The sequence below is a fragment of the Diadema antillarum genome, unplaced genomic scaffold, assembly GCF_040938485.1.
Source record: "Diadema antillarum isolate AM-2024a unplaced genomic scaffold, OU_Dant_1.0 seq00000423_RagTag, whole genome shotgun sequence".
NCBI classification, from domain to species: Eukaryota; Metazoa; Echinodermata; class Echinoidea; order Diadematoida; family Diadematidae; genus Diadema; species Diadema antillarum.
In genome coordinates this window covers 226,338-251,209 of record NW_027271406.1, presented here as the reverse complement: position 1 = coordinate 251,209, position 24,872 = coordinate 226,338, and the positions used below count along the sequence as shown (strand labels likewise).

General features: G+C 38.4%; 2 protein-coding genes across 2 annotated transcripts in view; one reads left to right on the top strand and one right to left on the bottom strand.

Moving 5' to 3' along the window:
* Positions 1-10,230: 10,230 nt before the first annotated feature.
* Positions 10,231-18,548, bottom strand: LOC139732418 (transmembrane protein 115-like). The gene is made up of 4 exons (XM_071643281.1): positions 17,936-18,548; positions 16,778-16,918; positions 13,777-13,900; positions 10,231-11,595 (listed from the first exon to the last, which is right to left on the bottom strand). Exons 1-4 carry the CDS (start codon positions 18,546-18,548, stop codon positions 11,397-11,399), a joined length of 1,077 nt encoding a protein of 358 aa, XP_071499382.1. The 3' UTR covers positions 10,231-11,396.
* A 2,014-nt stretch (positions 18,549-20,562) lies between these two features.
* The window catches only part of LOC139732454 (general transcription factor 3C polypeptide 1-like), a 49,736-nt gene continuing 45,426 nt past the window's right edge, over positions 20,563-24,872 (top strand). Inside the window, exons 1-3 of the mRNA XM_071643317.1 lie at positions 20,563-20,658; positions 21,414-21,628; positions 23,996-24,159. Coding sequence (XP_071499418.1) covers positions 20,604-20,658; positions 21,414-21,628; positions 23,996-24,159 — 434 coding nt within the window. The 5' untranslated portion in view covers positions 20,563-20,603. The remainder of the gene's footprint in view (positions 20,659-21,413; positions 21,629-23,995; positions 24,160-24,872) is intronic.

The following is a 24,872-nucleotide window of genomic DNA, read 5'->3' as shown; positions in this document are numbered from 1 at the left end:
AAAGGGTGAACATTCAAAATTAATCCCTTGGGAAGTGTCTAAATTCACACCTAAGCTAACGCCCTCTTGTTACAGAACACATATTAGCAACGCAAATACCGTTGTTCTAGCGTGAATGGATGTAAAAGTAGTCCCGGCAATACAGCAAATACAATTTTCATCGATGGGAAGTAATGGAAATGATAGAAGAGACTTAACTTTACAAGATCTGTACAGTGAAGAGGGTGCGCATTAAACGGCAACCCTGTGGGATGTGCCAAAAATACTCCACCCTCACCACAATAGAAAACATTATAATATCATATAACGCAAATATAATATTCCAAACGTACACATTTTCGAAATTCCATCGTGCCGTATAGCAAAGGCACTTTTGTATCCAAAAATGCAGCCAATTACTAGAGGAAACATTGCTCTACAATAACTATATTGTCAAAAAGGTGAACATTCAAAGGTAATCTTTGGGGAGGTGTCTAAATTTACACCTACGCTAACGGCCTTTATTACAAAATACGGATATTAGCAACGCAAATATAGTTGTTCTAACATGAATGGTTTTAAAAGCAGGTCCGGCAATGCAGCAAATATACTCTTATATCAATGAAAAGTCATCGAAATGATAGAAGAAGATTTACCTTACAAGATCTACAAAGAGGGTGCTTATTGAAAGGCGACCCGGTGCCGTGTGCCCCCAAAATGCCCTTTATCCTCTTGGCAATATAGAAAACATATATTATCTTATGACGAGGAACATATGTTTCAAACGTACATGCTGTCGTGCCTTATAGCAAGGGCACGAATGTTTCCAAGAAATGCAATGTAATTAATACAGATTGTCACATAGTTCTTTACCTCAAATGTGACATCCATATTAATATATTTTAATAAACAGAATACACAAGCAAAATGACACTTGACAGATATGTTTAAATTGCACTCTCATTCCATTGCGAAAACCTGTTTCCGAAGCTCTTTCTCGTTGCCATGGAAACAATTTTGGTGACCATGTTGAGCCTTACAATGAGTTGAGTCATCTCGTGACTGGATACTTTTACTGGGCACCTATACTTATTTGAAAGTTATTAAGCTTAATTTATAACTATTTGCGTAGAAAGACATTTTATCATTTAGGTTTTTTTTCATGAAAGCGTTACCATGGCAATGACTATATTTCCCCCATATTAACACATGATTAAGACGGAAATTGTTTCGGCACTTCGGTAAAACCAACAAGACACATAAAAAACATATATTTAGACATTCTTATCATATTTCAACAAATTAAATGAAAATTATGAAAACTATTATGATTTTTTTGTTTATTTCAACTACGTCAGTGTAAGGTTGCTATAGAAACGCTATTGGTATGCGTACAACTCACCAGCTCAACTGAAAATGAGCATAATTGATGGCTGATGACCTGAGGTACATGAGAAATAGCATTACTGTAGCTAGAATCACTTCCTTTCCGAAATATTCCAGTTTTATTATTAGAGATGTCGAAGTGACAATTACTCTAACAAAATTGCAGTTTTTAAGAAGCCATTTTGATGACGTCATTTGAGCATGTTCCGATTAGATTTTTTGGGGTAAATTTCAGGTGGGATATTGTCAGGATGTATACTTTTTAAAAAAGTTAAAATTTGCTTGTTATACGATAGTTGCCAGTTGAGCCGTTTTTAAGCCACTTTTTGGCCATCGTCTGCAGGCCTATAAGCCCTACTTGTAATATCATACACGACATAAGACAGATTCCACTGTTTCGCTTGTTTTGTTTTTTCCACGAGTCTCTGTCATACTTGTATATTCTTCTGTCAATTTTGTAAGATAACAGAAATTACAGAGCATTTTGTTTGATGTTAGTACGCCCAAAGGAAAAAGAAAACCAACAACAAATGCGGAGATACACGTACATTGTATGACACTACATGAACACAGTGGACTTCAAATGACATGTACAATACCTGCAAGGCAGTTACTCATATATCCGGTAATAATCATATTGTCCGAAACTCATTACTGCGCGATGATTGACGGCCGAGATACTAAGAAGAGCAAACAAGCCCCTACCCCACCCCTGCCATTATAAAGCCCAACATTTCAAAATAGCCCAGGCTATATCATAGCTTTAAAGAGATAATACAGTTTTGCTTGAGATGGGTCTTCAGCTTTCTAGCTTATGTTCTGTGTGAGATAATGAGAAAACCCTTATGAAACTGGATGATCGAAAGAGCATACAATTCTAAGAGAAATTTAAATTCAAGTATATTTGAAGAATATTGGATTTGAAATGGCTTAGTTGTTCAAAAACAAAGAGGTCCTAATGAAAGGTGGGATCCATCTTCCATTAGGACCACTTTGTTGTACATTTTTGTGTGATATCTCAGCCATTCCAAAATCAATTTTCAACAAATGAGCTTTGAATTCCTCTTTGAATTGTTTGCTTGATGTCGTCTTTGTTGCGAGTTGCTACATCGAGCATAACCATTTTATTTTCAATCTTGGCATAGTTTTCACCCCTCGAAGTCATCAAGCTACTTAGTACTCAAAGGAAAATATGGAGCTTTTAATTTCATACTCTTGATGAGCATAATCACGGCAACTAGTTTGACAAACTGCTGAACAAAACCTGTTTAAATTGATGGTACATGTATTACAGTAGATGTAGAGCTACGTAAATTTGTACAATTGCATATTTTGACTACATATCATTTAAATATACCCTCTATATTTCAATATAGGACACTAACTGCCAATCCGACTGTCTTACAAGCGGTTACAGTTCGTTATTCTGAAGGTTCGTTATTTCGAAGGTTCTTTAGTCCGAAGGTTCGTTATTCCGAAGATTCGTTATTCCGAAGGTTCGTTAATCCGAAAATGTGATAAGGTTTGTTATTCCAAAGGTTCATTAATCTGAAAATGAAATAAGGTTCGTTATTACGAAGGTTCGTCAATCCGAAAATGAAACAAAGCTTGTTATTCCGAAGGTTCATTACGGACCCTATTTCATTGTCGGATCAACGAATCTTCGGAATAGCGGACCCTACATTTCATTTTCGGATAAACGAACCTTCGGAATAACGAACCCTATTTCATTTTCGGATAAGCGAACCTTCGGAATCTGAACCTTCGGAATAACGCCACAAATGTTCGGATTATAACGAACCCTTTTTCATTTTCGGATTAACGAACGTCTAGGTATAGGGAATTTGTGCGTTTGGGATTAACGAACCTTCGGAATAACGAACCTTCGGAATAATGAACAGCACCCCTTACAAGCAATACTCAAAACCACAGGTAATCCATAATTCTTTTTTTTTTCTCTTCTAACTTATTCTAAGTTCTCTTTCATCCTCCCATTCTCTCTTCCTCTCTCTCTCTCTCTCTGACTTTAAACCTAATTTTGATCACAGTACATGTAATGTGTATTTACAAAACTGCACTCCGTTTTGCACTCGCGGTATGAGGACGAGCGGTTTGGTTTTATTGTTGAAACTAAACATGTTATGTATACCATAAGTCATTTTGTGTATTCTGTACAGACTCTTACATATCTCTTCTGACACCTCAATGCACATTGTCACTCATGTGACCTTCTCAGATACATGTACATCCACAAAACGCTACATTTTTTTCTAAAAACAATAGGTTGACAGTTTGTAAATGGTTGTACCTAGCGTCAACATTCTACTGCATGAACCACAAATACAATGCCTCTAACTCTTCCCCTCTAACCTCACATGCCCTGACAACATGCCCAACTGCAGAACCCTTTGAAATCGATTTGTTCAAACGTGCAAGAGATTGAAACAAATTTTTACCAAGTTATTACCACTGTAATGCACACATTATCAAGATCAAAACATCCCAAAGTAAGCACAGGGGCTACATGCACATCTAGATTGTAATCATACGTCATCCATTACTTATGTGTGAGTGCAATCACTATAAACCATGTGACTTTGGTCCCCTCATTGTCATTTTGGATTTTATCATGATACGACTAACATTAAGCCGCTATGTTCTCGGCCCTTCATCACACAGGGTTGCAAAAGACTGCAAGATTGTTCACTAAATTGTCAGATGAGAGGAATGAACAACTGGCATTTATCTTAATTCTAACAAAACTATGAGGGCATCACACATATCCTGGTAAATACAACTAAGCACATGCATGGATGAAGGGGAAAAGTAATTGTGAGGGTAGGTGTAGTTTGACAAGGGGAAAAAATCGGAAGCACACTTGTGGTGAACACTATTATCATATACATCATTCTTTAAAACATTGTGTGGCAAAACAAAGATGAGCAGATTGGAAGGTTACTCAGTGTTATGCACCCACAATCTACATGTACGTCTGTCAGAGAATGTTTCTTCATAAGTTACGTCAATCAGCTGAGGCTTAATGAAGTGTCTGTGCCTTTCTTGAACCCAGTCTTTTACAAATTTCATCTATCCAGTGTAAAATGGGACATGGTATGTAATTCTGCGTATTTATGGAACCCAGTCTTCTGGTGGTTACATCCATGCATTGTGAAATGGGACACATACAACAACCAGGTACAGCATACGCAGCGCCATGTATAGGCCTTACTCACAGCAGGACATCAAAATTCACTCTGATAATATAGAATACATAGACATGGATTCTGACATGCGTCATTCATCTCATCCATTTGTTCATACTACAAGCTCTGATTGTTTCTGTATTCAACCTCCTCATCTTATTCTATTCTTATTCCCACCCCCCATTCCAGATTACAGATTCAAAACGACAGCGTCCATATATGGGGTCCAATTACTGCCAAAAATAACAGTGATAATAATACCATACATGTTACTCTTCCACACAGTTATGAGGGAACTTGAAGGGAAATTGTCTAAAGTGTTCCCTCAAGACCATGATTAGAATCAGCACAAGGACAATCATGTTCTTTGTTATACAAATATCACATGCCCTTTTAATTCTGTTCTGACTTCTGAAGAAAATGATTGTACACATATTCATTTCTATGGTAGAGAGAAGCAAGTACACCTTGGTAAATAAACATTGTGAATATAATATATATTTTTCAGCAACATATATTGTACAGAAACAAGTAGGCTAATGATAGTTTTGCAACAGGAACAAAAGAAGGAAAACCCTTATGGGAACGAGTGTGAATAATACAGCACTGCAGGCCAACTGTATCCACTTATCAGGCACCAGTTTAAAAAGAACCTGCTTGTACAACTATGACACATCAAACAGTGACATAACACACAGTGACTCAGTATGTACTCTTGCCACATAAATTATTATCTGTAGTGACACGGCGATGACGCTGAAATGCATTAAATGACTGAGCAAGCACTTACAAAATCTGCACTGATAAGTGAAAATCTGTCACTGCAATGGATGAAACAACGCACCCCTTCGAATGCCTATGATGCATTTACAAAGCAAGGGTAAGTGAGGATAATGGGTTTGCAGCCAAGTACATGTATAATATTACTGGGATTATGCACTCATCCCAATGCTGTAAGAAGATGATCAGTGGCACAAACCCCACTCAGGATCCACTTCAGTCATCAATACAAATTTCAAAGTAGCTGTCTAACCTGCTCTGGCACAGGTCTCATATTTTCCTTCTGCCAAACTCGATGCCACAAACACCCCAGCTTCTTTGTGATGGTGGAATATGTATAGGACATGAATTAAAACAAAAAAAAAGAAGAGTTCTTATAAATGTTGGTATACTAAATATATTGCATGATCTGTCTCTGAAACATAATGTAAGATGTATATGATTTTGCTTCTCCATGGAAAGCCAAATATACAATGTAGATAGTGGAGTAGAATATCATGAACAAATTATGTATTACTAAATGTTAGGTTTATACTTCCAAAGAAGGAATAGAAGCTGTATTTGCTTTTAATAAGACTGGATAGAATACATTAAGGCCAAGGTTTAATTTTTAATGTTTTTTTTTCAAGAATGGAAAACAGCTAACACACGGACACATACCATTTCTCCACTTGCATTTTGCATAACATGTAATACTTCATATCAAGTGCAAATGAATCACATACTGTGAATTTCATACTAAAATTTCTCATGAATGAGGTAGTATGAAACTGAGTATTAATCAACCTATACAGGTCAGTGGAACATAGTATACCCCTACAACGCAATCAGGAAGCATAGCACTAAAGCCAATGTTACTTTATCAATGAGATGTCTTTTTGTTTTTCTCCACATGAGGTTGGGAATTTTGTAATCTGAGACAGATTCACAACTATGCCGAGAAAAAAATTTCAGAATTTGGTTTGATTTTGCTACAATACACGTTTCCCATAGACACTTGCCCGAGTATACTCAGGACTCGTCCTCAACGGGTTAAATTGAATTGACTTACGTAAGCAAGTAACCATGGTAACCTCTAAAGGACCAGGCAATGAGGACAAAGTGTCTTGCCAAGGGGTGTAATGGTTGCTACCAGGGGACTTGAACCAGAGACCTTGTAATTGCTGGCCTGTCATCTTATCTACTGAGCCATATTGGGCATCATATCCCTCTGATGTAACCAAGAACCAGAGAAATGGGATATATTTTATTTCATAATTATAGAAAACACAGGGAGAAATTAAAAACAAAAACAAGAATATCTTCATTGTCCTATATCATGGACATCATCAGATATTAAAATCAAACTATGAAACAGACAAACTTAAAAATCACAAATAGACCACAGAGAGTGAGGGGGCATGTCATCTTATCCCAGAAGTGGAGCTTGTACACTGTGACCTATTTAGAGATATACACAGGGACAAAACATGCAATTCATTGTGGTAAGCATAGCAAACCTAATCTCATATTACACATCTGGCTCATTTACCAAGCAGTAAGACTGACTTAAAAAAGTAAAAGGCGCACATGATTGTTTTTATCTATCGCAATGCATCACATATGACTGCTGAGTTTTTGTTTTTGAATGTATGCACTATTCTGGATCATTGACATATATACTTTTTCAACAGATAAAATTGAACATTCATCAGTAAATCTCTATTTTTTCCTATCAGCATTTATCAGCTAGCATTCAATTCATGAGATAATTGAATAATATCTATACAACTGCTACCCCTCTTCCACTTGTATTGCTCGATCATTAGACTCGAATGTCAATCACCGAGTTAAACATGCTGAAGGCATTATGAGAACAAAGGTCCAACCCCTGTTACTGAAAGAAAAAAACAACATGCATAGACAAAAAAAAAAGTACAGGGTAATGACTGATAAACATGGGGATATGAGTAGTAAACTTATGTGCATCATGTAAATACATTCTTGTTTGTGAGGCATAAAGGCATTACATTACTGACTCTTCAAATTACACTATATCTCCCCTCTGCCTATCACACTGGTGATGATATAGCTGTGTACCCATCCCTTACAAGGTATCAAATGGTCTACAGTAGTGTGTCTCTAAAAAAAGTAAAGAAGAACCCAACTTCAACAGCAAATTTTCAGAAAACTATAAAATATTTGCACATTATTTTTTCATGGTTAGATAGTCCAATAAATCCTCTATCCAATGATACCACGTAGGTTATGAAACTCTCATGCATGACTGAGCATGATTCAACTTAGTGAATGGGTGTGAAATCATCACTGCGGCAAGTTATTTCTTGCTATTGTCATGCATTCAGGGCATATTTGAAGTTCAATTTTTGTCACATGTTAGGCCTATGATTACATAACAATTTCAGCAAAGGTTGTTCCTGACACAGGCACACTTCACATGCTTTCCAAACATGGTACAGTTGACAATTAAGCAGAGAGTATTCCTGGTAACTCAATACCAGGAAACAAGAAGTTTCGTGGAAGTTGAAGAGGCTTTTCGGGTGCAGTTCCCCGACAGGCAGCCTCCAACAAAAAAGAGCCATCTGGTACAATGTGAGAAAGTATGCTGATCACGGAACTTGCCACAGTGATGATTTCAAACCCATTCACTAAGTTGAATCATGCTCAGTCACGCATGAGAGTTACATAACCTACGTGGTATCATTGGACAGAGGACTTATTGGACTATCTAACCATGAAAAAACAATGTGTAAATATTTCATAGTTTTCTGAAAATTTGCCGTTGAAGTTGGGTTTACTTTTTTTAGAGACACACTGTAGAATGCCGAATGACCTTATCTGACATACAAACCTCCCTAGCATCAGTCCAATTTTTCTCCAACATTCGTAATCCAATCTGCTTTCATTTCATCATTTGGGATAACTCCTTTTGAAAAAGCAATTTAAATAGACTGTAAACTTCAAACAAAAACATGCTTCTGATTACAAATGACTCATACTGCCAATTAAATGTTTATTGAATGAAAAGACTAGTCAATTTGGAAGTGCTCTTTGAAAGGACATGTTAATCTGTGTGGAGAATTTTGATACCTCACTCAAATACATTTTATCATATTCACACTTAATGCGCTGAGTTGGCTCTTCCTACAAATACAGCAGCACATACTGTAAAACAAAGAATTTTCGCGTGCACTTTAATTTCGCGAATTTCGCGAGCGCCAAGATTCGCGAAATTAAAATGCACGCGAAAGTCCATGTTTACATTATATGCATTGAACGCCAGTGGCACTTCGCGAAAATTTCATGCCACGAAAAAGGCTGTCGGCTCCAATTCGCGAAAAATTCATGCCGCGAATATATCATGTTTTACAGTAAATGATGCAAATGAAGAAGCCTAAAAGGATAATTTCCCTAGCACACATTGCTTTACAGCATAGAATGGGTAATAAATGTAAGAAGAGATATATCTCAAAGAACCAAAGCTGCCTTCAAATAGCATGCATCCACGCTGAGCATTTTCCAATATCTATTAAGGTTTGGTAGTTGAGAGCAACAAAGATGCTGAAGAACAACACACAAAACAATGACACCTTACAACACTTATTTCCACAATGTACAGCTATGCTCTGGCATTGTCTTAGAAAGTATGCATTATTTAATATCTGATCATGTATCATGATTACCGACTTCTTACTTTATCTAAAATTTGTTCGATCACCTCTTCTAGCCACATCTAGATACCAATATTGATGAAGTATTACGTCAAAATGGCACAACTCTTGCGAATACAGCAGCAACGGTGAAATCAACATTTGACCAAGCGTGACGTTGCTTTGACTTTGCCTCAAATTTAATTACTGCTGTATTTTGAATTGCTCGGCAATGCCTCATGTATCAAATGTGATAAGCCTTTATCTTCTGCCGTCATACTTTATCAAATTAGAAATGTGATCTGTATGACAACAGTACTTCTGATGTCACATTCAATACATAAATGTGCCAAAGCAGTCTAGACATAGACCCCCACCAGATTCTGCTCCAAATCTACTGAGCAAATTACTTCCAACATCCCATCCTCACACTTGTTTGGTGAAATAAGGCCAAATAATTGGGTTTGGTGACATACGCCTGCTAATCAATCTTTTTCTCCCCTTGAAAAAAAATAAAAATAAAACTACTGCTTCACCTTTGAACACAGACTGATACATATCTGAACAAGTTTGTCTTGATATACATTGTATTACTACTGCACCAAATAACAGAACAACAACAACAACAACAACAAATCATAATTCAGGCTAACAGACAGATTTCTCGGACACAGAAATGGTCAGACCTACTTTAGACATAATCTGGATTTGACGAAATGACATATCTAATACTTGATTCACTCATCCTTAAAAATGCCCATTGTGAAATTTAAGAAAACCCAATAAAAATTGCTAATCAGATAACAAGTTTGTATGACATTTACTATCAAAATTTCAGAATATTGACTACAGAGTTACTATCTAATGCCAAATAAAAGTCTGTCCAGACAAATATCTGGAAAGAGAAACAGTTGGAAAGGGATATAGGGAGAGAATAAGAGGGACAGACAGACAGGTAGACAGACAGACAGACAGGCAGACCGACACATGAAATCTACTGCAACATAATACCTATGGCATTCTTGGAAAACAGACAAAGAAATATACACAAACTCTTTGCACATTATCAAAATTCCTGCTGGTCATAATACATGGCTTTTGGAAGGTTTTTGCACATCAGTGGTGTGTCATTTTTGTTTGTCCACATACTCAAAAGGCATACACTAAACTGTATATAAGAATATGTCAGAACTGGCTTTCAAACACATCCATCGAAAAAGAAATTGCTTCAATTCAAACACAAACTTTGCTCAGATTTTTGTAAGAAATATGGCTTGAAGCCTACAGTATATCAACCAACTTCAAAGTAACTTTGTCAGGTTTGGAGTGACTTCTTAGAATTCATTACACATTCACCCTGCCATAATTCACACAGTCAACAACTGGCTATTCTCATGGTCAGACAGTAGCTGGACTGGAGTGAAAAGAAACACACGATCAGTGCATGACTGACGAATGTTTAAAGGAAATTATCTTCTTTTCTTTTATAATTGGATTAGATATTCCATGAAACTGTCTGATATGGTACATCCTCACATGAATTTCTGATAGCCGAAAGAAATATTATTGATAAATTATATAAAAGAATGGTAGATTGAGGATTTTGAGTGCCGACGCCAGGTTTACTGTGTCACCACGTAAATTCGTACACTGTATGCACGTGCATGCATGTGAAGCATTCACAATTCACACTCCAGGTCATTAATGCATATACTGTAAAGGTGAGCAGTTTGTTTTCACTCCAGCTATGCCAGATTCAGTGACGTATATACCCAACCATGAGAATACCTGAACCCTGCCATCCTAATTATGTGCACGTCTATTTTTCACTCCTCAGGCACTATATTTCCTTTCAAAGATTGAAATGTACATTTCTGCAATCCATGGTGAAAAGTCTATCTATTATGTCACTATCAGGTTTTGATAGAATACTGACACAACATAAGAGCAAAAGGATGTACACGTTTATGTTTCTACAGCTTAACTGCTCTTTGCAAATTTTCAGCCCAAACCTACTCAGCACTTACACTTGATTACAGACAGCTATGGAATAACACTCATGAGAGGAAACTGGAGTGAAAACAGTACATACTGCTGACTTTCAGTGAAGTTGCTGGTACATATACATGGACTAAACTCAAGCAAACAATCAAGAGAACTATCATAAACTACATTAATACAAAATACAAGGGTTGAAGAAAAAACCCTTGTCTCATGTTTACAGGTAACATTCTTTTATTTTTCCAAATAGGCTGTGCCAAATCAAAGAAAGCTTCCAAGGAAAGATGTTGTTTTCCAAGGCAGAATATTTGCACAGGCTTGGAGCCAATTCTTTAAAGCAAATATCTTTCCAGCAAAACTTGCTGCAGAAGTGCCTGTCAGCCAAACAAGTTTCCCCCTACGTGTCTGCACCCTCCCTCGGCTCTTCCAGGCTGATCTCCACGCTGTCCTTGACTGGGGCGTCGCTCATGAGGGAGACGCTAGAAGGGGCTGGAGAGGAAGGGTCAGCCGAGGACAGTGGTTCGTCCATGCTGGGCCAGGCTGTCTGCTCCTCTACCTTGCTCAGCCTCTCGTTCAGGGCCTTCAGTGCAATTTGCCTGCAGTGAGAAAAGGGAATGGAGACTGATGTTACACAACGCCATAAATCCCACCCCAATAAATCCTTACATATGCAATTTCCCAGCAAGGCATTCAAATTCACATGCATCTTTAATCTGAGGACCTGGTAACAAGCTTTTCCATTCACCTGCACACACTTTGTGCATTTCAAAAACTGGTTAGTGCATTATGCACGCTTTTGCTGTTGTTTTTTTGTTGTTGGCTTGTGGGAGCACTCAGGCATAGTGGATACCATGGAAGACTCCTAACTTCCAATCACAGGAGCCAAGTTCACATCCCGCCCAGTGCATAAATGGGTACCTTGCATCACTTGGGTAAGAATAATGACAGGGCCCTTTGGTAAAACAGTGTCAACACTGAAGAGGCTACCTTGGATAAAAAGTTCCATTATCATTATTACTGTTACTATGATTATAATTATTACTATTCATAATAATCATAATCATATTGCTATTATTATTAGTAGTATCATTCTTGTTGCTTTTATGCAATACTTGATGAAGATCACAGAAGTGACCACGAATCACACTCCAAATGAAAGCATTCCACCATCTACTCAGCGAAGGCATAAAATGTTATTATAAAATGATTATATGACAATACAGTTTGGCATGGTCAATAAATATCAAAATAGATGAAAACTGAAGATTTATTAATCTGGAAATAGTTACAATTGAAATTCAAGTCTAAGGTCATAAAAGGCGGCATAGAGACCAGTTCCTGAAAGAGCATTCCCAGATTCATGGTTTGGGATTATCAACTCAAATATTATGTGAACTGAAGCAAGAACATTTTCATGAATCAAGAGAATTTATTTAAAAAAAAGACTGGATCAACAAGTTTTTCTTGTTATTTTGTGCAATTTGGATTTAGAAAGGAAGATGATGGGGTGACAATTCTGCAGTGTACTGTACCCCTCAACATGGCAATTTGTAACAAGCCATCTACAACTGTATGCAGGCCTCGAAATAGGATTTTGGAGGGGCAAGGCCATTTAGAAAAGGGCACTTTTTCCAAGAGGCCAGGGCACTTACGTCAGTCAGAGGGGCACCAAGGCCACATTGGAAAGGGCACATTGGGTGTTTATACGTGATGTGAATGCCCCATAGAGCTGTATGCTATCGACCGTGCTGCTACACTCCAGCAGCGCACACACGCATAAGATCTCTCCGCAGCAGACGACGTTAGGCAGTAGGCCATACGCAATACGGTGTATAGGTTCTGTAATACAGTACGTTCTCAACGCGTACACCGCGCTCGCTTTGGAGCACTTCCGGCGCCATTTTGCTTTGAGCATGCGGGCGCGCATTAATGCAGAGCGCGTGAGAGAGATGGCAATGCTCGCAGCCGTCCGACAGCAGGCCTGGCATTTTTTAGCATGGCTTGCGACCACTTGCTCCGGCCCGCCGCTGCCTAGCTAGTAACTCTATGGCCGCTGCGCTGCGGAGGCAGTCGGGACGGTAAAAGCCGGTCGGGCGTACATGTACGTAGACTTCTTCTACACGTCGTCTCGTATCTCGGAAAGATACTTGAGTTTGAATCAGATATATTGGGACGCGAGTGAACTGAAGGTATAATACTTGAGATCAGGAAAGTTGTTCAAGCTTATTAAAGTGTAGACTTTGAGAAAGGGCATATTATACGTCATAAATCATAACTTTCATTCTAAAAGGGCACCACTGCCGCAAGAAAAAGGGCACATTTTTTTTGGCCGTAACTTTGATCGAGGAAAAAAAGGCATTGCGGCCAACCAGAGGGTCACCGACGGCCATGGCCATCGGTGGCCGTCGGTTAATTCGAGGCCTGTGTATGTGACTTCTTGAAGCTAATCTGTAATACTATGGAATGGGGAAATAATTCATGCATCTAAATAACCTAAATACTGTAAAACAAGGAATGTTCACATGCATTTTAATTGTGTGAATTTTGCCAGAGCCAAGATTCACGAAATCAAAATGCATGTGAAAGTTCTTGTCTACACTATATGCATTGAATGTTAGAGGCAACTCGCGAAAATTTCATGCCGCGAAAAAGGCCGTCAGCTCCAATTCTTGACAATTTCATGCCGTGAAAAAGGCCGTCAGCTCCAATCGTGAAAATTTCATGCCGTGAAAACATTGTGTTTTACAGTATGTCATATTATAGTAAATGTCACATGCCTTCTCCTCTCAGCATCCGCTGGGTCAGTGCCTGGCAAACTTATTGTGATGGGAGATGGCGCACCCACGTCGTACTTCCTCACTTGCTTCTTGCAGACTTTGATTTTCACCAGGAAGCTATGAACTGCAGGTGAGAGACAAAATGACACCGATGCAAAAATCATCACCTGAAGGACTTTTAAATACAAAATTGTAGTCAGCACTATAAACAACTATTACCTGTCATTAACTCATGGGTCCTTCACCACTCATAAGATATTATTATCATAGACATTTAATGTTTGTTATTAGGGACTTTTGATGTTGTAGACACTCGTTATGTCCACCTACAATTGTATGTAGGCAGACCCCGATTCTATTTATAGTCCACACTGCTTATGATGTGATGGTCATTGCGTCATGGCTCTGGACCCAGCTGGTCTGTTTTCCTCGCCTAATGATGTCATTCATCAAAGAATACAGGTGACCCTGAAATCCTTTGTAGATCTATGAGTTTTCAATTCTACTACTGAAGGGTGCAAGAGAACCCAGAGCATGCGCAGTACACATTGTATCTTCAAAGGACACGATCGTATCGTAGTCATCTTCAATTGTATGTGGATCTGCGAAATAGACGAGTCCTTCATTGCTTTCAGTTCTAGTAACCACTAGTCAATTATTCTTGTGCTGTTGCTTATTTATGAGAGGTAGATATACACAGCTCTGTATTACTATCACCGTATTTCTTTGTAGACAGCACATAAATCATAAAACAAGTATCTCCTTACAACTATCATTACTCAAAGGGCCCTGAGCACAAAAAACTACAGCTCCTCAATTACAATTTCTTATACTGCATGCTTTGGTGGTACAATTGTACTAGGTGTTTCAAAAAACATTTCCCACTTTTGATCATTAATAGTGCAAAACCTATTCATCCGATAAAACTGTCATTAATATGAGTAATAGCTGAATAGTGTACAATTTTGTTGAAGGTAATTTGAATGTGAAAGCATAAATCAGTTTCATTAAATCTAAGATTGATTTTGAAGTAAGGTTTCAGATTTTGGTCAAATTTTAACCCTCTGTACAAAAATTGAACTTTGCACAAGAACCAATGATGTGTATGTGAGTGTGTGCTGACAATGGCCATGAACAATGGACATGCCTGAACCACCTGTTTACTAGGCATCAGTCTCGCGCTCCCTAGCACATGAATGCTTAATCAATAATTCATGTGGATTGCCCTGGGCACTGCTAGTCTGAATTCATGCACGGTAAAGGGTAAAATGTATGCACATGGAAAAAGTAAGCACATGTTTCCATGTGCTTGCAAACACCACATTTCATTCCAGCTGGCAATCATTTTCAAATTTTGCTTCACATATCACTAAATTTGGGATATAAATAAGCATAAATGATTTAAAGTTCCTCATTTTAATACAATTGTCTACTAATTAGATAGTTGACAAATTTTTCGCTTTTTTGATAAAAAGATATTATTTTTGGTAAAGAGTTCAGCAGCATTTATCATTGGGGCGATTTGTTTCACAGTAGATTTATTTAAGGCTCCATATACACAAGTGTATAGTCCAATTGATTTCTTTGCTTCGTGTCACCATGTTCACGATAGAACAGAAGGTATTCATTGTAATTTCGTTTTTTCAGAAGTAGGGAGAGCACTGTCGCGACTCAACGACAGTATTGGCAGGCGTTTGACTTTACACAGATACTGCCAGAGGCTGAATAAAGACTAGTTGTGATAGTGGAATTTCTCATGAATAAATAATGAAGCATTCAAAGCCTGGCCATTGTTCAGGACCATTGTCAGGGTGTTAACCACACACTCCCATACACACCTATTGACCCCTGTGCAAAGTGAAATTTTGTACAGAGGGTTGAAAATAGAGCAAAATCTGGAACCTAACTGTGAAATTAATCATGAATTTCATGAAACTGATTTATGCTTTCATATTTAAACCACCTCCAACCAAATTGTACACTATTCAGCTATCACTCATATCAATGACAGTGTTATCTGATAAATAGTTTATGAATTATTAAGAATCAAAAGTGGGAAATGTTTTTTGAAACACCTAGTACTACACACATCACTCTTTGTCCCAAATTAATCTTACAATTGCCTATTTAACCATCCAGTGAGACTGACTACTTAGCATACATGTACATGTAAGTGTAAGCAGCAATTTCCAAGGTAAGAAGAAAATGGTTAATTTCAATATAATATAGTGTAATTTAAGCATTTTAACCCGACCTTTGCCTCCTGACCTTAGAACCAAATACTTCCCTGGAGTTTCATGAAGATACACTGTACTTTTGAGCTGTTTCAAAATATGGGGGAAGAAATGCAATTTTTGTATTTTCTCTTGACCCCTGACCCAAAGGCCCCAATCTTTCCCTAGAGGATCTTTGCATGTATTTGGTAATGCACACATATACTAAGTTTCAAAAAATACATGTACATTAATACCTTCAGCATTGCAGAGATCCGGTAGGAGAAATGTTGGATATTTAAAATTTGACCTTGTATGACCTTTTGCATACTGACAAACCAACCACCCAACGCTGCCAAAAATATTACCTCTTTATCGGAGGTAATAACAATGTAGGGAGAGATCAGGGAAAGGGACATACTTGTACATCCATGTTTACCCCAATTGTCAAATCAAGAACTTATCCTGATCTTCTTTCACGAGTGCAAACTTTTTCTATCTCATCTCACATGCTGACTTTCCCAAGCTCACTATTCTTCCTGCAGTATTTTACGATCATGTGAACTTGCGTTTCTATACTGACCTCCCAACCTTTCTGACTGAAAAATAGAGATGATTTGGCTCAAAAGTAGGAAAGAGCAAGCAGTTCCTATAGGAGTGTGTAGTAAAATTATCCTGAAAAATAGGAAATTCCTGTTGAAACAAGAGCTGGGAATGATCAAAATTCAGATTCTTTCCTCCAAATTCAGTATGGTTGGGAGGTCTGTATATATCTTGCTGTTTGATACCTGTGTTGGCCAGTATGGCGACAAAAGGGCGGACGACCTCCGGGAAGAAGCTTGCAAAGGCGAAGCTCTCAGCCATGTCCCCCCTGCTGCCATCAGACTGCCTCTGGTAGAAGCGGAGATACAACCATCCCGTCAGCATTCCTTCAAACCAAATTGACAGAACAATCCGATACCATGATGAGCATTAGCCACCATCACCAAGAGGGCACTATAGGATATCATATCTACAATATATGAAGTGCATAGACAGTAATTATTTAAGATGCTTGTGTTTACCAGGATTCAGTACATTTTCTAGTAAATTGTAGGAATCTTTGCAACTTTTCAAAGAATGTGCATGGATCAATTTTGGTGATGAAGGTCAAAGGATGGGAAAAAAATACTGTAATATAAAGTTGACTAAAGTACAAAAGTCTCCGTACTCAGTCGCCACGTCTGCACTCAAGCATTGCCGCGCCGCCGCGCCTGGCGACACTCACGCCAGTAATCGCTCGCATTTCAGCATTCGCATGGGTCGTTTGACATCGCATTTAAATCCATGATTTTCGATATGATGCCTCAAACCGATTTTGCTCAAATTTCGTGAGTAACTAGGAAACTTGTGAAGCTTTATGGACATAATCAAGCGAATTGCCGCAGTCCTTTCATTTTTGCGTTGCATTGCAAAAAAGCGTGGAGACTCCTTATGAGGGGTGCCCCGGGGGTTACTTATAAGGAGGGGCCCCCCTTGTGAGTGGGTTTCCCGAACTGAATTAGACTCCATTTATTAGAGCAATATTAAAACAGTTAACACTACAATGTGAAAAACCTGCACCAAGGTTTGACCTCCCATGTCAAAATATGGCTGTGCACAAAAACTAGCATGTGGTCAAATTTTGGATGGCATTCACCATATCATCAGTTGATTATTGTCGAATTAGAGTTTAGACTAGACAGGGCCTCTATGGGCAACTTGCTTTATCAATCACTGCTTAGAACAATTTTAAAGGGGAGGGGGTGGTACACAAACATGTACGTGCATGGAACTTTTCCCAAATGTTATAGAATCTAATAATAATATATAAAAAGACAAGAACAAACTAAAATGAAAGAGGAGTCACTGTCAAGCACTGTCAATGACATTGGCCTGTAAACAGACTTCATCTGATCAACAAGCACCTGCAACTGTTGTGAAAGGATGTGTCGGTGGTACCAGGCCAATGATACGAAGTAAAACCGACAATATCAGCAGAACAAGCGGAAGATGGTTCACTCTTAATCTTGCAACTTTAGGTGGTAGCTCGGTGTCACCCATTGTCTGTTTCAAAGCAATTGTTACGGCTCCTGCATATCCAGCGAGTCCAAAAAAGTGTGTTTCAAACAAGTACGTTGTATTCACAGTCGACAGGTAAATGAATAAATAGAGGAATGAAGTTATGATCGCTGAGCCAATTGTCGAAACAGCAAAGAAGATGAGCATCTCCAGGGCACTCCAAAGAGGTTCAATCAGCTTGCCACATATTAAAACAAGAGCAATGTCTGACAAAACGTTCCACAGGTGCAAATCCACAAAAGGGTGCGTGATTAAAGTCCAAACTCGGAAACTTGGAGGAAATATGAGTCCGGGTGTTACGGCCAGGGCTTCTAAATACTTGTCGGTGTCCGCCAAGAACGAGACAAGATACAAAAACGAGAGGACACCGCATAATGACTTCACAACAACACTGCTTTTCATGAAAATTACTTGTATCTGCTGCACTCCCGCAGGAGCAGTGACGACCGTGGAAGCCATTTTGGTACGTCAAAGCGAGTGCATTTGATGTGTGTGTGTGAAGCAGATGAGATACAGCTGAGTGCATAAACCATGCAGTTCTGTGATCATACTAGGCAGGAACCTCAAAAAGAAACTGCGTGGTAGAGTTTACGTGTAAGCGTACGTACGAGTCTAGCCAACAACAAATTGTTTGCTATGCCCTGTGGACAATTTTCCACTGCAGGCGAACAGTACCACTATCAATAGAGTTAAATTAAACATTTCTTAATTAATGAAATGATCATTACTTATAAAAATCTTTGAAGTAAATACGTATTTTTAAAGATAAATTACAATTTATTATTTGGCATATAGTATCATAAATCTGTAATCATCATATTAGGAATGCTGAAGTTAGCATACAAAATTACATACTAGTATGAGACCAAAACTGGACCACTGGAAAAATACAATGGATTGCGATTCGTGCGACTCCTGCGCTACGACCGCAGATGACATCGTACATTTTGTCATCCAAATCCACTTTGAGGAGTAAGTATGATAGGAGAGTAAATATCAGCTATCCTGGGTTACTTGGTAGCCATGAAAATGTATACAAATGTATAAGACGTATTACGGTAGTTATGTAAAAGGCACTTTTCATGGCATGCAAGTGATGGGCCGTAGAAAATTTCGTTGTCCCACACGTGCTTAAATGCGTTAGTGAAAGCTGGCGTATGCGTACAGGCAGGCAGCACATCCTCGCACAGGCCCAGCCAGCCAGCCGCAGGCGAGCCCTAGCTAGGCGAGGCGTAAACTTACGTGACAGTGACTGACGGATTATAACATTAAGAATGGATAAGATATGGATCTGGATGAATTACTAGATGGCCAAAGAGTTAGTAGAGAAATAAGCACTCATTCATTGATTGTCTCTTATTCTTCCGTTAAGTGCAGCTCTTCTAAGTTCTAAGAATAAATTTACAAGATTACGCACTGTGAGAGCGTAGACCTCCATCTATTCAAGCAGCACGTGAGCAGTTCACATCATTTCCACCACTGTCACTGATCTTCACTTCTTGTTCTTTTAACATGTTTAGAGATCAGTACAGTGATTTTACACCCATACGTATGCATGCTGATACAGAGCAGAGTCGCCCAATTTTCCAATATTTTAGAAGCCTTTTGTTACATCATCAACATCCAGCTGCGCAGCGGTGTGCCTCCTCGTAACAGAAACTATAGTAGAGCACGCACTTTAGTGCGCATATGAAAACCTAAAAAATGCGCCGCTTGAACTCCCGGCCAAGTTCATGAATCATTGACTCAAGCTGCCCAAATATTGAAAATCCTTCATAAAATCCACAAAAATGGTTTTTTTTTGTCGTCGTAGCGACATGTTTTTTTTCCCACTTGAGATCCTCAGAGATTGTGATGCCCAAGCTTGATGTGCCTTTGCATGAGATATACAATGTATGTGTCTTGCAATTCATAGACTAAAATCTAAGATGTCAGTGACGTGACATTGGTCAGTACACAGTAGTTGCATTTTTCACACCCACACAAAAAATTGTTCTCTTGATGATAAAATGTACATAATTCTTAAAGGGTGTGTACATTTCTGGTCGAGGTGAAGATTTAGCTTTTAACGTTTTGTGAGATATTCAGAAACCACTGTATGAGATGTCAAAGAGCGTGCAATTCTAAGGGGTATCAAAAGTTTTTTCGATGAAAATCGGTTTTGAAATGGCTGAGATATCCCAAAACAAGGTGAAACAAAGAGATCCTAATAAAGTTGTGGCATGTCGCCTTTTATTATCAGCACATTTTTGGATATCTCAGCCATTTGAAAACCAATTTTCATCAAATAAATGTTGAATCCTTCTCAGAATTACATGCTCTTTCATATTTCATAAGAGGCTTTTCATTATCTCACTTAGGAATGTTCAAAACGTGAATCCCTACCTCAACCAGTACTGTACAGTCCCTTTAACCGTGCTGTAAAATTCATAGTCTTGTATATTTTGATTTCTTGGTCACTTTACAATTGTAGATACTGAAGTGCAAGGAGAACTGGTGGGCTAACAAACGACCATGGACAATCTAGAGGGCATCATCATTGATGAAATAGCCCTTGATGGGTTAAATGGTAAGTTTTCCCAACCTACATGTACGTGTATCTCTTCCTTGGACAGACCAAAATGCGACAGTACGGTCTGTCCATGTTACACGCCTTCACCACTAAGTCTAAAAATGTTATTAAATACAATTTTCAATATCAGAATTTTACAGCTGTTAATATTATCTTCTCTCATCAAAATCAAGCCATTCAATTGAAAAACAACAAAGATTCAATAAGCATTCATAATTTGAACTTCATATAATACATGGATTTCTGTCCTGCGTTACATGCGTTCACCCAAAATTTTTTATTTTGGCATAAATTTTAAGAGATTGCTTGTTTGAAGCAATTTTGGGGCAAAGTTATCACTCATTGAAGTGTTCTAGAAGATCAGATTGTATTCAGGGGTAATGCACATATAGGAAACAGAAAATACAGAGACATCCCTGAAAAGTGCCGTACCGGTGGTACCCATTTACTGTGGAAGTGCCCATCTGTTGGTAATACTCTTGTAGTTGTGTGATACTATTTACTGAAATTTCTTCAAATTTATTTTTTCAAGCAAAAAGGAATATTTTTTTTCCTTTTAAAGAAGAAAATGAGAGCAGAATTTGTTATGCTGTATGATAGTATTGCAAAAGGTTTGAGTTATGTGTTTTGTGGTGAGTTTTTCCTCAAGATAGTGTACTTGCATCTCTATAGACATTATTACAACTGAGGACAACAGAATTGTCAAAAATACACTTGTTTTTTTTTCTCCATTTCGTGTGATATTCTTCTAGGTGTTAGTCTGTCGCGATTATGGAACCTGCTTGAGAACAGGACGCCTCCATTTCCGCTTAGGTGTGACCAGCACACGAAAAAATTTTTGTGGGATGAACTGCTCTCCCAGCATGGCAGTATTGCCTTCTATGAGGTGCCTGCCAAGTTTTTGCAGACGGCTGAGATGGTTACAGACAAGGAGACTGAACCCACTAAAAAGAAAAAGTCATCCAAGGTGAGAGAAGTGAAAGTAATAGCTCATATACAACACCATTTTCAGTCACCAATTCCTTGCATAATAGTGAGTGACAGTGTGGAGAATATTTTTCACTCTTATGGTAGAGGACTGCATCGTAACACCAGTGATCTCAAATTTGTGTATATTTTAAGATTTACATCATATTTATAGATCATACTTGCTCTCTGAGGAATCAATGTTTTCTTCCTTTCGATCCTGATTTATCAATACGAAGAGCTAAAGAGTTTCCCAAAATGTTAACGGTAAAATAATTTTATGCCTTGTCACCCACTATCAACAACTCAAGAAAAGCCAAGTTTCTCTGGAAGTCTCTACTGTATACAATGTAGTTTGATTTAGCATGCAGTCTGCAATTATATCTTGTATACATCATCCTGATTAAGAAAAAAAACAGAAAAAGTATGTTTCAAAATTTAGAATCGGGGATTGCTACAATGTCAGTGAGTGATTGTGATTGTTTTAATGCTTGCGTGATCATTAGAATAGAACAGTTCAAAGTTGAGTATTATACATATTCTGATAGTGATTGTCAAAATCTACTGGAATATAAGATGCCACCTTCTTTTTTTATGCCTCCGCCAACGAAGTGGCCGGAGGCAGTATGTTTTCGGGTCGTCCATCCGTCCGTCCGTCCGTACGTACGTACGTCCGTCCCGTTTTGTTTTTGTCGATATCTCAAGAACCGTGAGGTGGTTTTGCATCAAACTTGGTATGAGGGTATATCCTGGGGGATGATACTTTATTTGGATTTTAGGGTCACGGGTTCAAAGGTCAAAGGTCACAGGTTATTTTGTGAAAATTTTTTGAAATTTCATGTTTTTCTCCCTATCTCGCAAATGGTTCAAGGTATCTTCATGGAACTTAGTATATATGCATGTACCGATGGGCAGTGATTATCTAGGGAAGTTGGGGGTCATGGGTCAAAGGTCAGGTGTCAAAGGTCAAGGTCAACTCCTCAAAATATCACTACTTTCCTTATATTTTTGCAATGCCTGAAGGATTTTTTTGTCCCCGCCGAACGAGTTCGAGCAGGGGACTATGAAACGGGCTCCGTACGTGTGTGTGTCCGTGTGTGCGTCCGTGTGTGATCAAAATGTTCAATTTGCTACTTCTCTGTCATTACGTGAGCCGATTTTGATTCTGTTTGCTTTATATGAGAGCACTACATGGGAGCTTTGAAACTTCTACACAGAATTTCAGTTGTGACCTTTGACCTTGATTTTTGACCTGTATTGTACATTTTGCTACAAAATGCTACTCCTTCGCCATTTCTAACCCGATTTCGATTCCGTTTGCTTTATGTGATGGCACTAGGTGAGGGCTTCAAAACTTGTACACAGAATTTTGACCTTTGACTTCTTTGACCTTTGACCTTGATTTTTGACCTATATTGTACATTGCATGGCTACAAAATGCTACTCCTTCGCCATTTCTAACCCGATTTCGATTCCGTTTGCTTTATGTGATGGCACTAGGTGAGGGCTTCAAAACTTGTACACAGAATTTTGACCTTTGACTTCTTTGACCTTTGACCTTGATTTTTGACCTGTATTGTACATTTTGCTACAAAATGCTACTTCCGGCGGGGACATATATTACGCACCGCGTAATTTCTACTTTTCCTTGTTTTAACTTGATGTATCCATGTATAACCCAATATATATTCTGTGGGAAGTTTCTTGCCAAAAGGTCAAAGGTCAAAAAGTCAAAGGTCAGAAGGTCAAAGGTCAAGTGCAAGTGCTAAATTGCACTTCTTCCTCCATATCTCAAAAGTAACTCAAGGTATTATCATGAAACCTACATATTTATGCATGACAATGTTCTACCTAACAGTGATTCTCTTTGGAACTGTGAGGTCAAAGGTCAAAGGCCAGGTTTAGATAATACTATTTTACCATTTGATACTGAAATTATACTTTTTCTCAATCCCTTGAAAATTACTCAATGCATAAACTTATAAAAGGGTCAAAAGTCAAGTAAAAATCATCAGTTCCCCCAATACCTGCACTCTTACGTTTTAATCATTCATCCAATTGAACCTAGTTCTAGGAAAGTGAACATTCAGCACATTTGTGGCAAACCTGTCATTTTGATATTTTGCCAATTGTGTGAAACTGTCATCGCACATTGTCAAGACATTGTACTTATATAGACCTATTAGGAGAACCATGCATTATGGCGGAGGCATACACCAGTCGCCGTAGCGACATTTCTAGTTTTGTGATGGTTTGTGGATTTGTATCTTCAAAATTGCTGTATCCATATTGTTATTACAATGCTTGCTATAATAACAATGCAGTTTGATTCATAATATGCATTTAGCAGTACACTCTCTTCGTTCAGGTATCAAAGGAGGAGTCTGATAAGATAAAGGGGATGATGATTGATGATCCCGATACCAAAGAGAGGGGATACTGTCCGTGCTACAAGCAGAGAAACAACGTGACAAAGAAGATTCGAAGTGACTCCAAGGCCAAATGCTTAAGTCTTCAGGATGTGGCAGACAGGTGGGTTGGGCCTCTAATGATTTCACAGTTGCCCGTTTAGCCACTGGCCTTCTCTAATCAGGTGTCCCTTGATGTAACCTGTCTGGAGAAAAATTTAAGCTTAGATATGAATTCATTCTGTATGCAGGGCATTTGATAGAATCATGATCAACTGATCTCTTTTTCTTAGATTTGTTTCTTTTTTTCATAATTACCATGAGGCAGGACAGTATCATGTCTCAACCAACAGTAGTGTGCACATGATGTCATGAGTAATTAGTTTACTTAAATTTCTTGCCACTGTAGTTATTAATGATGTTTCTTACTGCTGAATCTTCTCCCATCCCAAATACGTAAATGTCTTCTTCATTTTGCATCTGCTATATTTTTCACATTTTATATCCCTTTCAGTATCTCCTCTGGCTTGGGCCAAGCCCGAGCTAAGTTGTAAAACTATGAGTTTATGAATGGGTCGGGCCATAGTGGCCTGCGCCGATCGAAGAGTTTATGAAAGATAGCAGCACCAAGATTCCTTGCACAGTCAAAGGTCACAATTACTGTATACGCCATAAATTTTGAGAGTCTAAATTTTCGTGAATCGGGAATTTCCTACGATTTCGCGAGTGCTTAAATTCACGATCGTGAAGTCCTGTACTGAATGGAGAAGAGTACACGCATACGTCACATTCACATCAGGATCAGAGTCAATATTTTCGTGTGTCTTTAATTTTGCG